This window comes from Accipiter gentilis, chromosome 3 (genome assembly GCF_929443795.1).
Source record: "Accipiter gentilis chromosome 3, bAccGen1.1, whole genome shotgun sequence".
In the NCBI taxonomy this organism is placed as follows: Eukaryota; Metazoa; Chordata; class Aves; order Accipitriformes; family Accipitridae; genus Astur; species Astur gentilis.
Genome location: NC_064882.1, coordinates 23,151,425 through 23,168,449, shown reverse-complemented (window position 1 = coordinate 23,168,449; position 17,025 = coordinate 23,151,425). Strand labels below are relative to the sequence as shown.

The 17,025-nt window shown below is 42.1% G+C and overlaps 1 protein-coding gene across 4 annotated transcripts in view; it reads left to right on the top strand.

Annotated features, from left to right (window-relative positions):
* Positions 1-404: 404 nt before the first annotated feature.
* KLF3 (KLF transcription factor 3) overlaps positions 405-17,025 on the top strand; it is a 29,526-nt gene continuing 12,905 nt past the window's right edge. Inside the window, exons 1-3 of one of the 4 annotated variants that reach the window (XM_049835006.1) lie at positions 405-618; positions 4,800-4,838; positions 11,925-12,021. In XM_049835006.1, the coding sequence (XP_049690963.1) occupies positions 11,965-12,021 (57 nt within the window). In that variant the 5' untranslated portion in view covers positions 405-618; positions 4,800-4,838; positions 11,925-11,964. Of the gene's footprint in view, positions 619-1,249; positions 4,846-11,924; positions 12,022-17,025 lie in introns of those variants that run through there. The other 3 variants (XM_049835023.1, XM_049834998.1, XM_049835015.1) reach the window with 3 other exon arrangements.

The following is a 17,025-nucleotide window of genomic DNA, read 5'->3' as shown; positions in this document are numbered from 1 at the left end:
GGAGCTGGACGGGCAGGTTTGTCAGCGGGGCGGCGGCGGCGGCGGCCCCGCTCCCCGCCCCTCCCTTCCCCTCCCCTCCCTCCCCGGGCTGCTGGGGATAATTAGTGTCTGTGCGAGTCTGTCTGCCCCCGGGAGGCAGGGCGGGCGGCGCGGAGTCAGTGCGTGCCCGGCTGTTTGTGCGCGGTGACTCGCCCCGGCCCCTCGGCGGAGCCTCCACCCCGCGGGCGGGGAGCCGCCCGGCCCGCCCGGCCGCGCTCCCTGCCGTGACCCTCCCACCGCCACTCACCCCGCCGGCCCGGGGAGCCTGGCAGGGCGAGCGGCGCCGGCGTCATGTGACAGCGCGGCCCGGTGCCAGGAGCCCGGGGGGAAGGCGAGCGGGCGGGCGGAGGGCGGGAGGCAGGGCGGCGGGCGGGCAGCTCCTCCTCGCACACAGACCCGGAGCCACCGCGGAGGCGCCTCAGCCGCGGGGACGCGGGACACGCCGGCCTTGCGCCTCGGTGCCGCCGCAGGCGCGACCCCCCCCCCCCCCCCCCCCCTCCCAGCCCCCACTACCCAGCGCGACCCCCGGCACTGCGGGAGCCGACGGAGGCCCGGCACCCTCCGCACCACCCGCCGAGCGTAAGTGTGAGGGCGCGGGGGGGGGGGGGGGACGGGACGGGACACAGGACGGACGACAGACGGACCGGGCTGGGCTGTACCGGCTGCGGGATGGAGGTGTCGGAGGAGAAAAGTTTCCAGGCGCTGCGAGCGGCGCGGAGCCCGGGGCGGCAGGCAGTGGGACGCCGCCGGCACCCGGGGGCGCGGCAGCCGCAGCCGGGCCGGGGGACGGCGGGGACAAACGTCTCCGTCGGGCCGCAGCTGCGGGGAAGGGGGGGGGGGGGGGGGGCAGCAAGACTCGTCTCGGCGGGGCGGGGGGGGCTCACAGCAGCGCTCCCCCCGCGGCGCCTGTGAACCTTCCTGCGTGGCCGCCGGCGCGGTGAGGTGGCGGGAGCGAGGGGTGGGGGGCTGCCGCTGCCTGCCGCGCCCGCCCGGGCGGGCAGCGCACCTGTGTGGCCGGCGCCGTCGCTCGGGGCCGCGGTCGCGGCAGCCTCCCCCGCGACGCCCTCCCCCGCCGGCCGCGCTCCCCGGCGGGGGGGGGGGCTCTGGGGCCTCCCGCCCGCCTGCCCCTGGCGGGAGGGCCTGCGGGCCCCCGCCCCCTAGGGCCGCCCTCCCGCCGAGCGGGACCGCAGCCCCCCCGGCCGCCCGCCCGCCCGCCGGCGCGGTGCGACAGGCTCGTCTTCGGTTAGAGAGTGGGAGGAAGCATCGTCGGATCCCCCGCGGGATGTCGTGAGGTGAAAAGTGTAGCGGGTTCCCTCGGTCCTGAGGGCGGTGAGGGAGACGCCAGGCAGGGCAGGAGCTCGCGTCTTGGCGGTGTCCCACCAGAAGCGCGAGGCTGATCCCCGCTCTAACGCCGGGTGAAGTCGAGGATGAGACCGGCTCTCCGGAATTTATCCTTCGTACTGTCATCTGACCTTAGCACCACTTAGCCGTGATGTAGGCGAAGTTAAAACGCGTAGCGCCTGGGACGGGACGGCACGGCAGTTAAGTGCGGAGTGAGAAGAAACGACCGTAATTAGCTTCCCTTTTCTGGATGCCGTTTGTTGGGTTTTTTTAAAGCCGAAATGGGAATAGCAGTTACTTGCTTTGGACCTGTGTCAGGTGAGTGCCTGGCACAGCTAGGGGAGCCCTAGAAAAGGAAGGTTCGGCGGCAGGCGCCCGCGCTGGGAGATCACCTAACCGGAGGTTGGGAGAAAGATCTATTTCGGAACACCTCAAGTTCTTCAATAGTTACATGAAAAAAATACATTAAAGTTGCTTTGTGTACTCCCCTGGTGATTCAGGTACTGTACCTGCGCTGTCTGCTGTGTTTTATTGGTTTCCTCACCTTCAGAAATTCAGGAAGTGTCGCTATTTGTGGAGCTGAACTCTGAAGGTTTTATTGTTGGGAAAAGCTGAATTTGGGTGGCTGATAGGAGACCTCTGAAGACTTGACATTAGTTAAACATCCATAAATGTTCATTACCTGTATTGAAAACAAAGAATTACACGGCTGCTCACTAGTGACTTTTCCATAGAATACTTTTAAGATACGCTGTCTCATTAATCGCAGGAGGAGCTGCTTCTTGTGTGAGAGGAATTGCATCTGGATTTGATAATCCTGCCTGACCCAGAAGAGATTTATTTCAAACTAACTTTCCTCTTGTATTTTTAAGAATATTTTGCCTAGTATCAAAATGCAAAGAAGCTGAAGTTGACTTGAGTGGCCTTTTTTATTTTTTCCCAAAGGCAAATATTTGTCGTCCCCCCCCCAGCTGGGAAACTGGGGGTAAGGGAAGGGGGGCAGGAGGGGGGAAGAAGATACTAAATGGTTGCTCACTTCCCTGAGAAACTGAGCAAAATTTCCTCTAAGCAGCAGAGCTGCAAGGGAGCCCTTAGGTACTGTGAGGATTTGACCTAGGCAACACCTGTTTAGCCAAAAGCAAAAGTCTTCAGATAAATAATGATGTAAATGTGACGGAGATGAGTCGAAGGCCCAGAGATAATAGAGATGGGAGTTATACAACCACCAAATTACTTATATTTCCAGATATTCAGTATGAAGAAAGGAAGGAACTGATACCATCGGCATAAAACCTACACCCACACGTTGCTGTGTAGACGCTGTACTAGCCAGTTGTTACCTCATGTGTGTTGTTAAACTCCAGCCATGAAACCCCACAGCAATTACTAGTGTTACTGTAGTACTCGTCCACATAATTTGCTGTAACACATTCTCACATTGGATAATATTAGATGTCCCACCCATAGTATATAAATAACCGATGCAAAGTATGTAAGAGAGAGTATTTGAAACCACAGCTTTGAAGGAAAACAAATGTTGAAGTTACTCTATTGCAAGACATCTCTGCCTCGTGTTGTCAGCTTATTTCATTTATTCAGCTGTATATTTAGGTGCTTCAAAAATAAAGTATTATATCTGTGGAAAATCAGGTCCTGAGATGAAGTCTGAGTGCGTATGAAACAGGGATGTAGAAGGCTAAGCCTGTGACAGCTTAGAAAAATACTCTTGGGTGCACTGAGTGATGTTGGTCCTCAGCTATTGAGCCATACTGAACAAAAGTGAGACACTGTCCGGGAGCAACCCTTAGCTTTACAAATCACTCCTGCGGGGGTCTGATCCCCCTAGCTCTGTCTATGAAGAAAGAAGGTGCTTACTGTCAGGCTGGGGTGCTCCCTGTTTGATGTCAGGAGGCTGTAGCTCTGTTTAGCTACTGGCATTCTGTAAATACAGTAATAAACCAGCTGGTCCCAGGGAAGGTTTCAGCTAATCGTCATGACCTGTGGTGTCTAAAAATCCCCTGCTCCCTGATGTTACGGGAGCCTGTTTGTAAATAGGGCAGGTCTCCTGCATAAGGACAGTGTTTTTATTCACACCCAATGAACAAACACCTCCACCCACTGTTGTTGTTTTAAAAGACTCCAGCTGCTCATGAATATAGGGTCAGGGAGGGCCGCCTAAATGTTTCTCTGTGCTTTCTCCCCAGCGCAGCCAGCAGAGCTGTTTCCTGTTCTTTGTTTCAAGGCTGGGGTTTGCGTCACACATTCCAAGTGGCATATGTGGTGCTCTTTCCTGTTTCAGGCTGTTTTCTGGCAGATCGGTAGCCTCGTCCAGGCCCCTTGTCACTGCCCCTCAACTCCCAATCCCCACCCAATGAGTTATCATGTCTCTACACACTCACGATTGCTTAAGATGCCTGTGTTATGTCATAATAAGGTTTCCAAGTTAACCTTTAACGCACGCCCTCGGCTCCAATGTAGTTATGGGGGTGAACTGGAGAGCTTCGCTACCTTCGCTGACAACTTGTACTTGAGTCTACAGAAAGTTGTGAGCCAGTTTTCTGCTCTCACTTGCTCATCAGCCGATCTGGAATAGCTCCATTAAAGTCATGGAGTTACACTGGTGTGAAAAGAGTATGAGAAGAGAATCCACATCTGTAGGCTCATACTTACAAGAGGGTTTTGGCTTCTGCCGTTACCCAACCTGAATGGCCCAACATACGCACTTTGTATTTCCAGATCTCAGAAGGAGTAGGTATTTTCTCCTTATACAAACTGGAAGATTTCGCTGTCTTCCAGATGTAATACAGAAAATGAGGCACTGCTGGCTAACTTTTCTTTGGAATGAATAGGTATGGCTGTCCCACATTTTGCATTTTTGAAGGCATAAAAATAAATTCTTTACTCCTGTTTTTGTATTTGTCTTCTTCCCCCACCCTGTTGCAGGCAGACATAGAGATGAGAGGAAATTCAGAAAGAGAGCATAAATCTTTGTGTTGCTTTGGATCTGACAGAAGAAGAGCTAAAGGACCCAAGCCAAAGCTCATTGAAATCAAGAGAAAGACTTGCATTAACTTCAGTGGGCTTTGAATCAGGCCCTGGATGAAAATGCAAGATGGAGTGTTTATTCTTCTCTGTCACTTATGGGCTGGAATATGCATGGTTTCTGTACAAACAGAAGTACTTCCACCCTTTTATTTTACCTCTTTTTATTTCACTCGTTTTTAAGTAATCTTACAGTTCCTGCTGTTGCTCTTTTGGATGCTAGAAGTTCGCTGTTTGTGGTCATTGCAGGTATCTTTTAAGAAGTATCCAAAATACATGCTTTAAACTTCCTCTTTCAGGGCTTAATTGTATGTGAAAAATAATTTTTACTGAATTCTGTGCACGTCCTTACATCAACTTGTTTTTTGTCTGTTCAGAAATCCAGATAACAAGAAGTATTTGGCCACAGAGTTTTGGTAAGTTGTTTATTGATTATTTTAATTTGTTACTCTCAGTTGTTTTTACATAGTTGTTTTTCTGTTAATTTTAGAATGCCATGGGTGAGTTTATCCATTAGAACCCGATTAAATATCTTAATTCTGGTACTGTTAATTTGCACAGGATTTCAAACATATTTAATCTTTTTTTCCCATGACAGAGGGGAAAGTGTTGCATTTAACTGCATTTAATATTGGAAACTTCTGTATAATAAATGCAGTAAATTTTGTGGTTCACACCTTCTTGTAGCCAGAAGTTCTACAAAATCAGGGACTGAGATTAAAATTATAATGGTTTTGTAAACCAACTTTTTAATATTAATTAACACCGCTAACAGGAGGTCTTTTAGAGTTCTTTTATGCTGTCAGTGTTGAAGCTTTTGTGTTTTCATTCCAAGGCTAGTTGCTTCCAATCCAGAATATGAACTTTGGCAGAGCTGCTTTTAGGAGAGATTTAACCCTTCCCTGTTAAGCATTCACTTGATGCCGAGGTTTACTTTGAGGGTTTTGTAGCTGGTATCTCCCAGGGGAAGGAAGTGTAAGTGTAGATCAGCCAAAGGGAAAGATACAGCTCTAACAGGTTTTTAATAATAGTAAACTAAGTCAGAATGGAAAAAAAACCCAACCTAAACGTGTGGTCTCTCTATCATGCAGTCAGTGTGTGTTACCAGCAAACTAACTTGATCCATGAAGGCGTAACAGACGTTCCACTTTTAAAGAGTCTAAGCTGCTTTGATCACTTGTCTCATTTGTACCCACTACACTGTCCAGCTCTTCTCCCTGTTGTTTTTTTTTTTCCCCGACTTCCGTAGGTACATAGAAGTTCATTGACATTTGCCCTGTATTCAAATCCTCATTCAAATTAATCATTTAGGCTATTATTCATAAATGTACACTTCCTTTCTTTAGGATTAGATTTTTTTTCTTCTTCCCTATACTATCAAAAATGTTGAATCTCTGTTTCATATGTTTCATGAAATAGCAGAACCTTTTACGTAAGAGAAGAGTATTTTCTGTCATTCTTCCCTCATAATAAAAAGATAGGATTTATATTTCTCCTTTTAAATTATCTTCAAAATTTACCTCTTAAGAAAAACACAACAAAAAAAACAAAAGTTCAGTTTGGAAGGGAAAGATTATCATACCATTCCACATACTTCACTTGTTTTCAAAAGTCTGATCTTTTATCCTTACTAGACTGTTTCTCTTTCTAAGAAGTAGCTTGAGACAGGAAACCAGACAGCAGTCTGCCCTGATAAGGGAGAATATTGTCTAATGGAGGTGCCTCAAGGGCTTTTCTTTCTCTCTCCCTAAGGTTCAGTAACTGTAGAACTGAAGGTTGAACAGGCTTTACATGGGCTCCATTTTTCCTTGGTAGAGAAGTCATTTTCTTAATGAGCACTGCAAGAACTTTTTTGCCCAAAATTTTTACATACAAGAAAGCTATTTCCAGGCATGTGGCTTCAAAGAGCCTGCAACAGTATTATCGAAATTTTAATGGAAATACTGATTAGTCTGCTACACAGCTGATAAGTGATTACATCAAAGCAATTCTAGGTCAAACAAAGTGATATCAGCAAAGTTAGGATGCACAAGTTGTGCAAACCCCAGATTTTTCAGCCTGTTAGCAGTTCTGAAAGGAGGAAGGTAAACAATTTTCATGTCAATAAAAAGCAAAAAAAGTCTGAAATACTAAATAACAGAATCCTATAGAAATATTCTTTTTCTTCGTGCCTATCAGGTAAAACTTTCAGCAGAAAATTTTTGCCCAGGCACCATTTTCTTTTTACGCAATATCCTGACTTTTTCAACAGTTATTCCTGTTTCCCAGTGGAAATCCAGTGAATAAACAAACACAGAAGGCTGCTGATCAGTGAAACGTTTTCTCGATGTACTGGTTCATCATGATTTTCCCCCTGCTCTGTTCTTCATGGGCTGGCTGCTCCAGTCCCTTCCCCCAACACCGTGTCTGGGCCTTTGCTCCTTTCCCTGCTCTTGCTTGCTTTGACTGAGTCTGACTGCTGTGCTGAGCTGGAGAGTTTCTTTGCCTGCTGCTATTTTGGGGCCCAGTGCAGTAAAGTGCTTGCTTACTTCCCATTAAAGTTAATGGAACTTTAGAAACATTCTTTTGCTGACTCGGGTTTTGATGAGCAACTGGTACAGTAAGTGCAAACACATCTTGTTTCTAGCCCTGGAAAACACTTTTTGTACCTTTTGCAGGGAATCCTGCTCTCAGAAACTGTTTTTTCTCTGTCAAACTCTCTTTCAAGGTTCCACTGAAGAAGACTTCTCACCCAGGTTCAGAAAACCTCCCCACCCTTTGGCTTTCATCAGTGGAGACTATTCTGATATTATCACTTCTCCTTAGTATCAGGGGAAGTTTGACTCAAGGCTCACAGAAGTAATAGTTTCAGAGCAACAGCCTGAGTCCCAAAGTGCTTGGACTGGAGAGCTTTGGCCACATGACTTAGGTCGGCTGCTAGATACCAACAGTGCTGCAAGAGCTGCACTGTCTTTGCAGAGGACACTCATGCAGTGCTAATTTAGCAGATATCATTACATTATTCTGTAATTATACCAACAATAACAATCATACCTTGAAGCTTCTAGACAAAGTCTCACTGTACCACAGGGCAGCATTCCTTGCTTCCCCCAGGCACAAAGACTGAGAAAGCAAACCCCATGCATGCTTTCATGCAGCGTGAAGAGAGGCAGAATTTATGGTCACCACCCCTCTGTCCGCAACAAGAGTCAGGTCACTGAGTGCTCTTCCAGGTATTTAATGAGAGCAAAGGCTTTGTGTTAGAGGGAGGCTTTATAGTTGTTGGATGTGCACAGTCAAAACTGGCCCTTCACCCCACCCTTTCCTTTCATAACAGGTCTGCAGAGTTGGTGGACCTTGAAGGTAGATGCACAGAGCTGCTGGGAATAGCTGCAGTGCGGTTGCCCTTCTCCAGCCGCTCTGCAGTGCAGATGTGTAGTCTGGGTGCATTCTTTAACCGCTTTGCTCATTTCATCCAGGGTAAATAATCCGTACAAGTCCTTATTGTCAGAATACACGTTAAGTACCTTTAAGCTTTCATTTACTCTTAATTATATCTCTGAAACAGTAAACAATACCTGTCAGGAAGTTAGTATTGAGAAGTCTTCAATCCTGACAAGGCGATGAACTCTTATCGATGATGAACTTCCCTTCTGGAAGGGGTACTTCGCTGCGTATTGGATCATAAGGGCAGAGTCTGTGTTTTTTTCTGGCTTGGTGTCTTCACTGGACTTCAGATAGGAAAATACTGAGGGACTTTGCCTGGACTTCACCTTGCACCTGCCCTTATTTGCATACAAAACCCAGTTGCTTCATTTGTCTTTCTGAAGTACAGGGTGTGAGCAAAATGTTATCAAAAGCCATGTCCTGTTTGGACAAGTTGGACTGACTTGGCAGAGATCCACAGGGTGGAGTGAATGGGAGGAGGCAAGAAAGTAAAACTGGGTGGCTTGTTAGCAGAAAAAGAGAGGGAGAGCAAAAAAAAGAGGGTGGAATGTTTGCCTACTGGATTGTAGTTAATTATTTAGTTTCAGATTACACGCATTTTAAATTCTTTTAACCCACATGAAAAAAAACCTTTAATGCAAAATAGTTTATCTAATAATGTGAAAGACAAAGACCCTTATTTTTTAATATGCTTAATATGAATATGTTGTTGTCTCCTCACTCTTTTTTCCGGCGTATCTCAGGAATGAGAGACAGTGTTTTGATTTTCCAGAAATTAGTTGTATTTACTAAACAATTTGTGGGCTTTCAAACAAGTACATTATGAAATCAGTGTGTAAAGTAGAACCCAACTATTTTTTCATTCCTCTATAATAGAAACAGATAAGACTGTTTACCTTCCCTATTGCCCCCTTCTCAAACGTTTAGGAGAGAAGACTGAGGTTTTGAGTTAGTAGGCACAATTTTACAAATAGACTAGGAAAAACTACTGACTTCTTAGTAGGAGTAGCATGCTTTATTTATGTTTTAGTGTGCATGCACGTATTTGCCTGTGAATGTGGTCCCAGCAATAGATTTGGAGCATTATTTTTAAATACAAAGAGAATTTTTTGTGAGTTTATTTGCAGCCTTAGGAAAGTGTCCTTCTGAGCTAAATTTTAAATGCCAGACCCAAAGCTGGTTTGTATTGACTATAGCAGCTCTATCAGTTTCTACCAAATAAGAATTTGACCCTCTGATCTGGACTGACAGAACCAAGCATTATATATTAATTAATTTTCCTTTCTTGAAAATTGGTTTCCAGTCACTATCAGATGGGGAAAAGAAACCTACCACTTAAGAGTAATGTGATAAAGAAGTACTCAATTTCTGTACTATGATGCAGCAACAAAAGTAACGTTTTCCTCTGCTGTTCTTAGATGACTGCACCCAAGAAAGATCAAGAATTCCTTTTCACTTTTATTCAGTGCAGTACACTTTCTGTTGTCTATGTCAGTCTAATCCTACACAGTAATTTAGAGCCCTCTGAGGAAACACTCAAATGTGTAGCATGACATGTGAAATGTGTATCAAGTGTCTTTCATGCACTTTCTTGGAGTAAAAGGTGAAAAGGAGTAACTCTTAAACTGAAGAAAATCAAATTTTAAAACGACAGAAATGACAAAAAGAATAGCCTGGGAGCATGACTGCTTACTGACACCTTCTCTCTCTCTCTCTTTTCTTTTTTTCCTTTTCCCTTTTCCTTTTCCTCCTTTTTCCTTTTCCTCCTTCTTCCTTTTCCTCCTTCTTCCTTTTCCTCCTTTTTCCTTTTCCTCCTTTTTCCTTTTCCTCCTTTTTTCCTTTTCTTCCATCTTCCTTTTCCTCCTTTCTCCTTTTCCTCCTTTTTTCCTTTTCCTCCTTTTTTCCTTTTCCTCCTTTCTTCCTTTTCCTCCTTTCTTCCTTTTCCTCCTTTTTCCTTTTCCTCCTTTTTTCCTTTTCTTCCATCTTCCTTTTCCTCCTTTCTCCTTTTCCTCCTTTCTCCTTTTCCTCCTTTTCTCCTTTTCCTCTTTTCTTTTTCTCTCTTTGTCCCTCTCTGTTTCTCCCTTCCTTCTTTCCTTCACTAAAGTACAAATTGGTGTGTCAGTGTATCTGTGCACTTATAAACTAAAATTTAGAAAGTTTCTGGAAACTTGAAAGCAAGTAGTTCCAAATTCTTATATATGACGTCTGACAGGCTACATTTTACTTTAAACATTTTTTATGTCCAAAAGTATAACTTTTTTCCAGTTTTCACAATCCATATATGTGTGTGGGAATGTGTGTGAGTGATGCATAGATATGCATATATGTATTTAATCCATAGATACATGGATATATTTCTGGGAAGACAGTCTTCTGAAATGTTAGTTTTAGCTATGTGAAATGTTAAAAATCTGAAAAAGATAACCATTCAAAGAAAAATAGTATAATTAATAATCTTCTCACAAACAAAGTATTTACAAAATTATCACAACTTTTAGCAAATAGTGTATTCTTACACAACTGCTTCTAAAATAAAACTACATGTTAAGTTTAAACTGGAAATTACATTGAGCTGCTCTATTTGTTTCACTTTTTTGCAATTTGGTTTTGTCAGGCCTTTGACTTTTGTAAGAAGAATTATGAAGATACTTTTGATACTTGTTTGTTTCCATTATTCAAAATGTACACTGTTGTAATATATTTCCATAAGTCTTTAAACTTTATTAATATACCTGAATAATTAATGATAGACTTGCAACAACTCATGCCATCTTTCTCTGGAAGCTCTTAACAAAGTTTTAGCTATAAACACACATGATAGTTAATTGCAAGATTGTTCATTAGTGTAGGCTCATTAGAATTGTTTTAATTTGAGCAGGTACATCTTAAAATTTTCATTTCAATTTCTGGGAGAATTTTCCGGCCACAGCTACAAATATGTTATTGAGCCTTTAGCCTACTTCCGCAGGGTGAAATTGTCTGGATGTTGTAGTCTGGCTGTATTTGTTTCTTTCCAGTGCCATCTACTGGTCAAAATTGAATTTGTGTAATTTTTTTTTTGTTCTCAGATCTTAATAGAGGTCATACCACTTCCAGGTAGGGCTGGGAACTGTACAGTGTATGGTCAGAACTTGCTCCTTTAACATCAGTCATATAATGTATAACCTCAAGTGATTTATAAAAAGCTTGCCAACATCTAAATGTCATTGAGAACCACTTTCCTTTGCTTCTCTTGTCTTTTACTCCATACCCTTACGGCTTTGCCCAGTAGAGGTGTCTCCTCCTTCCCTTCACAGCATCTTTCCAAGTTGACCATGGCCGATGTGTAGTATGATAGTTAAGTTATGACATGTTTTATGCTAAATACTTTGATTTCAGGCAGTTTGAGATAAGCTAGAATTGGATAAGTGAGGTTGAACACTGTAGAAAAAACAACTGAAACTGCACAGAATACAACCAGATTTTTTGAAGTGCTTCTCTTTTGCACAGTTAGCACAAATTGTTGTTGAATTGTCAGTAGATTTATTATCTCAGGCAAATAACTGATGGTTTTTTTACGTTAAGTCATTGCAACATGTTGGATATATCTCTCCAAATTAGTCCTGGATTTTAATCTTTCTTTTGCATTGATTTCAGTGTCACTGTGTGTGAAAGTTTCAACTCCAGGACTCTAAGAAAAAAAAGATGTCCTCTCCAGAATCAGTTCACTTGTATAAACAAGATTATTCTTAAGTTGTAATGCTGATGAGAAATGCCTAGTCTAAACTGTGATGTGTTTATACACTGACAGCTAATGAAAGTGACAGTTCTGTGATCTTGGTATGCTGACATGCACAATAAGAATTCAAATTAGCTTCCATTAAAGCGAGCAGCTGTCCCTTTGTTTCAACAGCAATTGGGAAAGAATAAACTTACAATAACTGAAATATTTAAATGAAGCCCAGTCAAATATTTAAGAAGCTATGTTAGAGGTGGATAAATATTCACATTAATATGACAAAATAGTAAGTTCTGTACAATTCAGAAAGTTTAGGGGATTTCCTGCGGCTTTGTAACACCTTATCTTTCCCTTGCAGGCCAGGACATCAGAGACATCAAAACAGGTGAATAAAAAAGATGCTAATGTTTGACCCAGTCCCTATCAAGCAAGAAGCCATGGAGCCTGTTTCAGTGGTAAGACTTTTAAAATACATTAGCCTTTGTGATTACTGTATAGGTTTTTCACCTTTAAATTCATACCAGGGTTTCTCTAAGCTTTGGACTAGCTTAGGAAAGGCTGTGAAGCTGTATTTTGCTCTTAAGGCAATCAAATTCATGTTTTAGGAAAACCTTTTCTGTAGTTGATGAGTTTATTGCCCCTAGATGACCTGCCCCATTACCTCTGCTGGTGCTTCCATCCCCAGAGCAGAGGAGAGAACATCCAAGTACTCCTCAGTCACTGCAGTCCAAATCGCTGTAGCTCATGCTGATGGAGATGGGTTGAAATTAAGTTGCCAGACTTCACAGTGAGGTGCCAAGGGCCTATGGTTTCGATTTTACACCATTGAACTAAATGAACAACTTCTCACTGTCCCCTTTTCTGTTTCTCTCTTGGTCTTGACAACATGTGCCTGGAGCTAATTCTGCGCTCTAAACAGTAGAAAATTAATCCTGACAAAAAAAAGCAGTGGCTTTTTGCTGGGTAAGACGGGTGCATTACCTTACCATGTGAACAGATGAGAACCAGGGCAGGGGGGAGGAATGGGGAAAAAAGGGGAAGGGGAGACTTTTCTTTTCAATTGGGTTAATTTTCCATCAGCTTGGTATATAGGGTCATCTCAAGAGTCTCAAGCAAGATCAGCAGTAACATTTAGCTGTGAGGGGGACAATGGGAATTGTGATGATTTAGGCTGCAAGGGAAATACAGCCTTAGGAAGCAGTTTCATGTATACTTCACCTATTCAACTGTAGGCCGCTGCTGAAAGGGAAGGTTCAGGCTCTTCTCCCTCCTTTTCCAGCTTTGTGTCTCCTTTGTATGACATGAAGCAATTGTGTGGCCACAGAATGATTGGGATCCTTTGGATCAGTTCAATGAATAGTCAGAATTGCTAACCCACCAAAAATACCCGTATTTTTTGGTCAGATCAGGACTCATTCTGTGCAGCTGCTCAATGCTAGAGCAAGGGGAAGGGGGAGGACAAGGGAACCGGACCTCCCCTTTCACCAGTAGCCTGCAATAAAATCAGATTAAGTGTAACATGAAACCACACCCCTAGAAAGACTAATCAAGTCAGTGTGCATAAATTAGAGTGCATTAAACTCATGCTTTGAATGGCATCTTTCAGTGAAAAGTTTGCTTCCTGTTTTATTTAAAATGTAGAATAATTGTCATCAATTTAAATGCATCTGTAAGCAGTTTTATTTCTTCAGTGCTATTAATAACACTTTTTGGGAGTTAAATTTACATGCATGTTAAAATTACAGTTTGACTTTCATGGGGTTTATTTACTTGAGAGCAATGATAGAAAAATAACTGATCTATCACTGAGAGTGTAAGTATGACAAATTCCAATATTTGGGTCAAGAAAGAACTTTGTCATTTCAATCATAATTATTGCATAACCTTATTAAGATTAGTGCTGATTATCTACGATTATCTGAGAATATCTAATGGTGTACATCAAAGGTGGAAAATGGGCCACTTTTACAAGAAAAGTATCATTACACAAATAACAGAAAATCGCTGTAGAGACACTGTGGGCTGTCTTTTGTACTCACGTGCCTTCACCTCCCGAAGAAGGTTCTGCAGTGGCTTGGGATGGTGCACATGAGAGACACAAGGTCCTGTCCCAGACAGCTGTGTGCTTCTGCAAGATGGACAGGGTCAGTCCCTCAACAGGCTGACCAGGAGAGGAGTGAGCAGTCTTCCCCAGTCTGGCAGATTAAGGAAAAACTGCAATGGGAGCATTTCTGAGCCAAGTGCATTTCAGACTGTAGTTTCAAATGTTGCTTATTCTATACCATGTGCTCCTTGCAGAGGTGTGGTACCTGCTGTGCATTGGACCCCTGGAGTCATCTTGGATGTTCTTATAACTCAGTGTCATCACTCTGACCAGCCATTATAGACTATTCAGAGTATTTTACCATATCTGTATGCGTTCCTTTTTGTTATTGCATAATGAAAAAAAAAAACCAAAACAGGAAAGGAAAAGCAGAAAGTCCAGAGGAAAGGACATTTTTTGAGTGCAGTTCCCCCCATGGAGATTACTCTGATTTCCCTTGGGCTGAGGAGTGTGTGTGTGTTTCAGCTTCTGTACACAAACAGGCTGTTTAGCCCCAAGCCCTTGAGGTCCTGGCTTTCCCAGCACTTCTTGGTCTTGTGGCTTCCTTGGAGCCCTGCTGCAGCGGCTCCCCAGCAGAAACTGCTCTTGAGACCCCTCTAAAGGGAGGAATCATTGTATAGAGAGAACATACGAAAGGATAGCAGCCACTGAGTGTGTTAGTTCTTTTGAAGAGGTGGAAGGAAAGAGAAACCGTTAATGTGATGTTTTGGAAGTGCTAAGCATAGCATTCAGTTCATCGCGGGCTGACATAACTCAGAAATCTAAAATCAGGGTTTATTTGTATCTTATCTTTCATTCTGATAGTATCATTAGAGGCCAAACTAAATGAAGCCCCTTAGGAATTATTTGTTATTTTACCTGAACATACGCTGTCCGTAGGTATAAAGTCTGTCTTTAAAAAAATCCTGTTAGTTGGGGTGGGAGAAGGAAGCAAATTATGGTTTTGACACCACTGTATTTCAGGGTGTGTGGCTGAAAGGATTAACTATACTTCTCGCATGACTGAAGCTCGCACCCACAGTATTTCATCACACTACCAACAGCTCATGCTATTTATTGAATTGAATTATTGAACACATTTTATGATAGTTCTTAATGAACTAGTGACAAAGTCACCCGAGTCCTACCTAAATATTTGCTGCAAGGACTTTTTAAACATTCAGACAAATACCAGTTACTGTTTAGTGAAAGAAGTTGCTTTTTTATGTGTTACCATCTTTCTTTGAATTGAAATAAACAGTTTTTCTCTGCCTTTCCATCAGTCCCAAAAGTACTTATTTCACCTGTTTTTTAAAGACAGCTATGTGCTATATGGGGGGTTGAGATCTTTAGTGTACTGGAATACAAATTTCATGCGAGAATGCTTTTTCATGTATTAGCTACTATTTGGATTAAATCCTATTCATCCTCTTACATGATACTGATTTGACAAATAGTGTAAGAAGGTAAGCAGGTTTTTCACCTGTTCCTGTTTTTCTAAGAGGCTGGCTAAATTTTAAAGTTAAATTCATAGGGTTATGTAGTTTATAAAATGAATTGCTTCAAAATTCAGCAGGTAGTCTCCTCTTCATTGTTCTAGCATCCATCTGAACTTCTCCACCCTTTTTCTTCCCAACACAGAGAATTTGTTGCACCACATTCTTCTATCACAACTTTATCTGCAGTTCAGGTAGAAACATAGGAATTAAAATTGCAGGAGGAAGAAAAGTTTAGAAAAATGATTCAACTTCCGCAAACTGCCAGAAAAAACAGCTTATGTTAAATCTGCGCCAGCTTAATTACAACAATTAAAACCTTCTATGCAAAATAATGCAAGGCATATGGGTTAAAATACCAAGTCCCTAAAATAATCACTTCTTATAAACATGACTATTTTCTTGCTAATTCCTGGAAAATATTTCTTCCTTGTCTAAATATATTTTACTTAATTTTTCTAGTTTACAGTTCTCTGCACAACATTTTAATAGTTTGGTATTTTTTCAACACAAACCTGGTGTTACTTGAAGAGTTGCAAGAGGATAACTGTTTATATATAAAGGTTGCAGCTTGGAGATGCTTTGTTCTTTAATAGACTCGTTGACCAAAAACATTCCCTAAGATTTAAATTGCATAGGCGTTCTTTTTTCTTTCTAGTATTCTTGCAATGGAAGAAGTGTTCGTAGGTAGTGACCTTGTGATCATCCCTGACAGACTTGCAGCACTGTAAATGCACTGATGCTTAGTGGTGGAACATTTACAGTTTGTTGAAGCCGAGTAGACTTTGTACTGGCAACCAGTAATGGCAATTTTAACAGAAGTACTTAGTATCTCTTATGTGTTTAAATTTTGAATTTTTGCCTATGCCCATAACTTGATCAGATTTTAGTAGATATTAAGTATTGTTAAATATTAAACTCTATCAATATTCAGTGGCCTTCATCACTTAGAATGTTAATAATTTCGTCACTGGGCTCAGCAATGGTGGCAAATCTGTAGAGCTTGTTTTAGTCAGCACTGCTTGCAATAAAGGTATTTTAATAGGATTCTGAGGAACCAATTACCAAGATGAACATTTTTATAGATTGAATTTGTAAGAATAGTCATAAAGAGAATAAATAAAGTTTCAGAGGTTTTAATGTAATGTTCACTGTTTTAAGATTAATCACCATTGTGTATGCTGCTTTATTTGAGTATTTTGTGGAATAGGTGACTCAACTTTGTTTTATCACAGTGGTATGAATGCAGGAAAATTTAATACTTTATAAACTCACTGTTTCAAATAGTAACTGAAAAAAAGAAAAATACATTTGTGTCATTTTGCAAAAATACTTTTAGTTAATGTTGACATTTAAAATCAACTACCTATTCCTCACAGGCAAGACAGAGGTAAGAAATCAGGAAGATGTATTGCTAGAAGTTTTCACCCTGGGAAGAAAATAATTGAAATGTCATGGAAATGATTGTATAAAAATACAATAGTTTTATACGTCTACTCTGTTTCACTTTCTAGCATTTCGAATATCTTTTTTAACCCCACTTATCAAGGTCTTTTTGGTGCCAAAGAATTCAGCAGTTTTTCAATCTTAGTGTGAAACTGCTTAGCCTTAATGCAAAGCTTTACTTACCTAGAATCCAAAGATAGCATTTCATTTCAAAAACTTTACAACATCTAAAGGCTAAAAAAACTGTGTGGATTGCATTTTCTATGTCTATCTGCTATGTTAGAACATCACACTGGGTTCCATTTTAAGTTACCTCAGTTTTCAACACTTCTAAAATGCAAAATTGATCTGGATAGTTGTTTAATAATACTGTACTCTGCAATAATTGTTAATACTTCTTGGTTTACAAAAATTGTTTCCACCAAAATATGAAG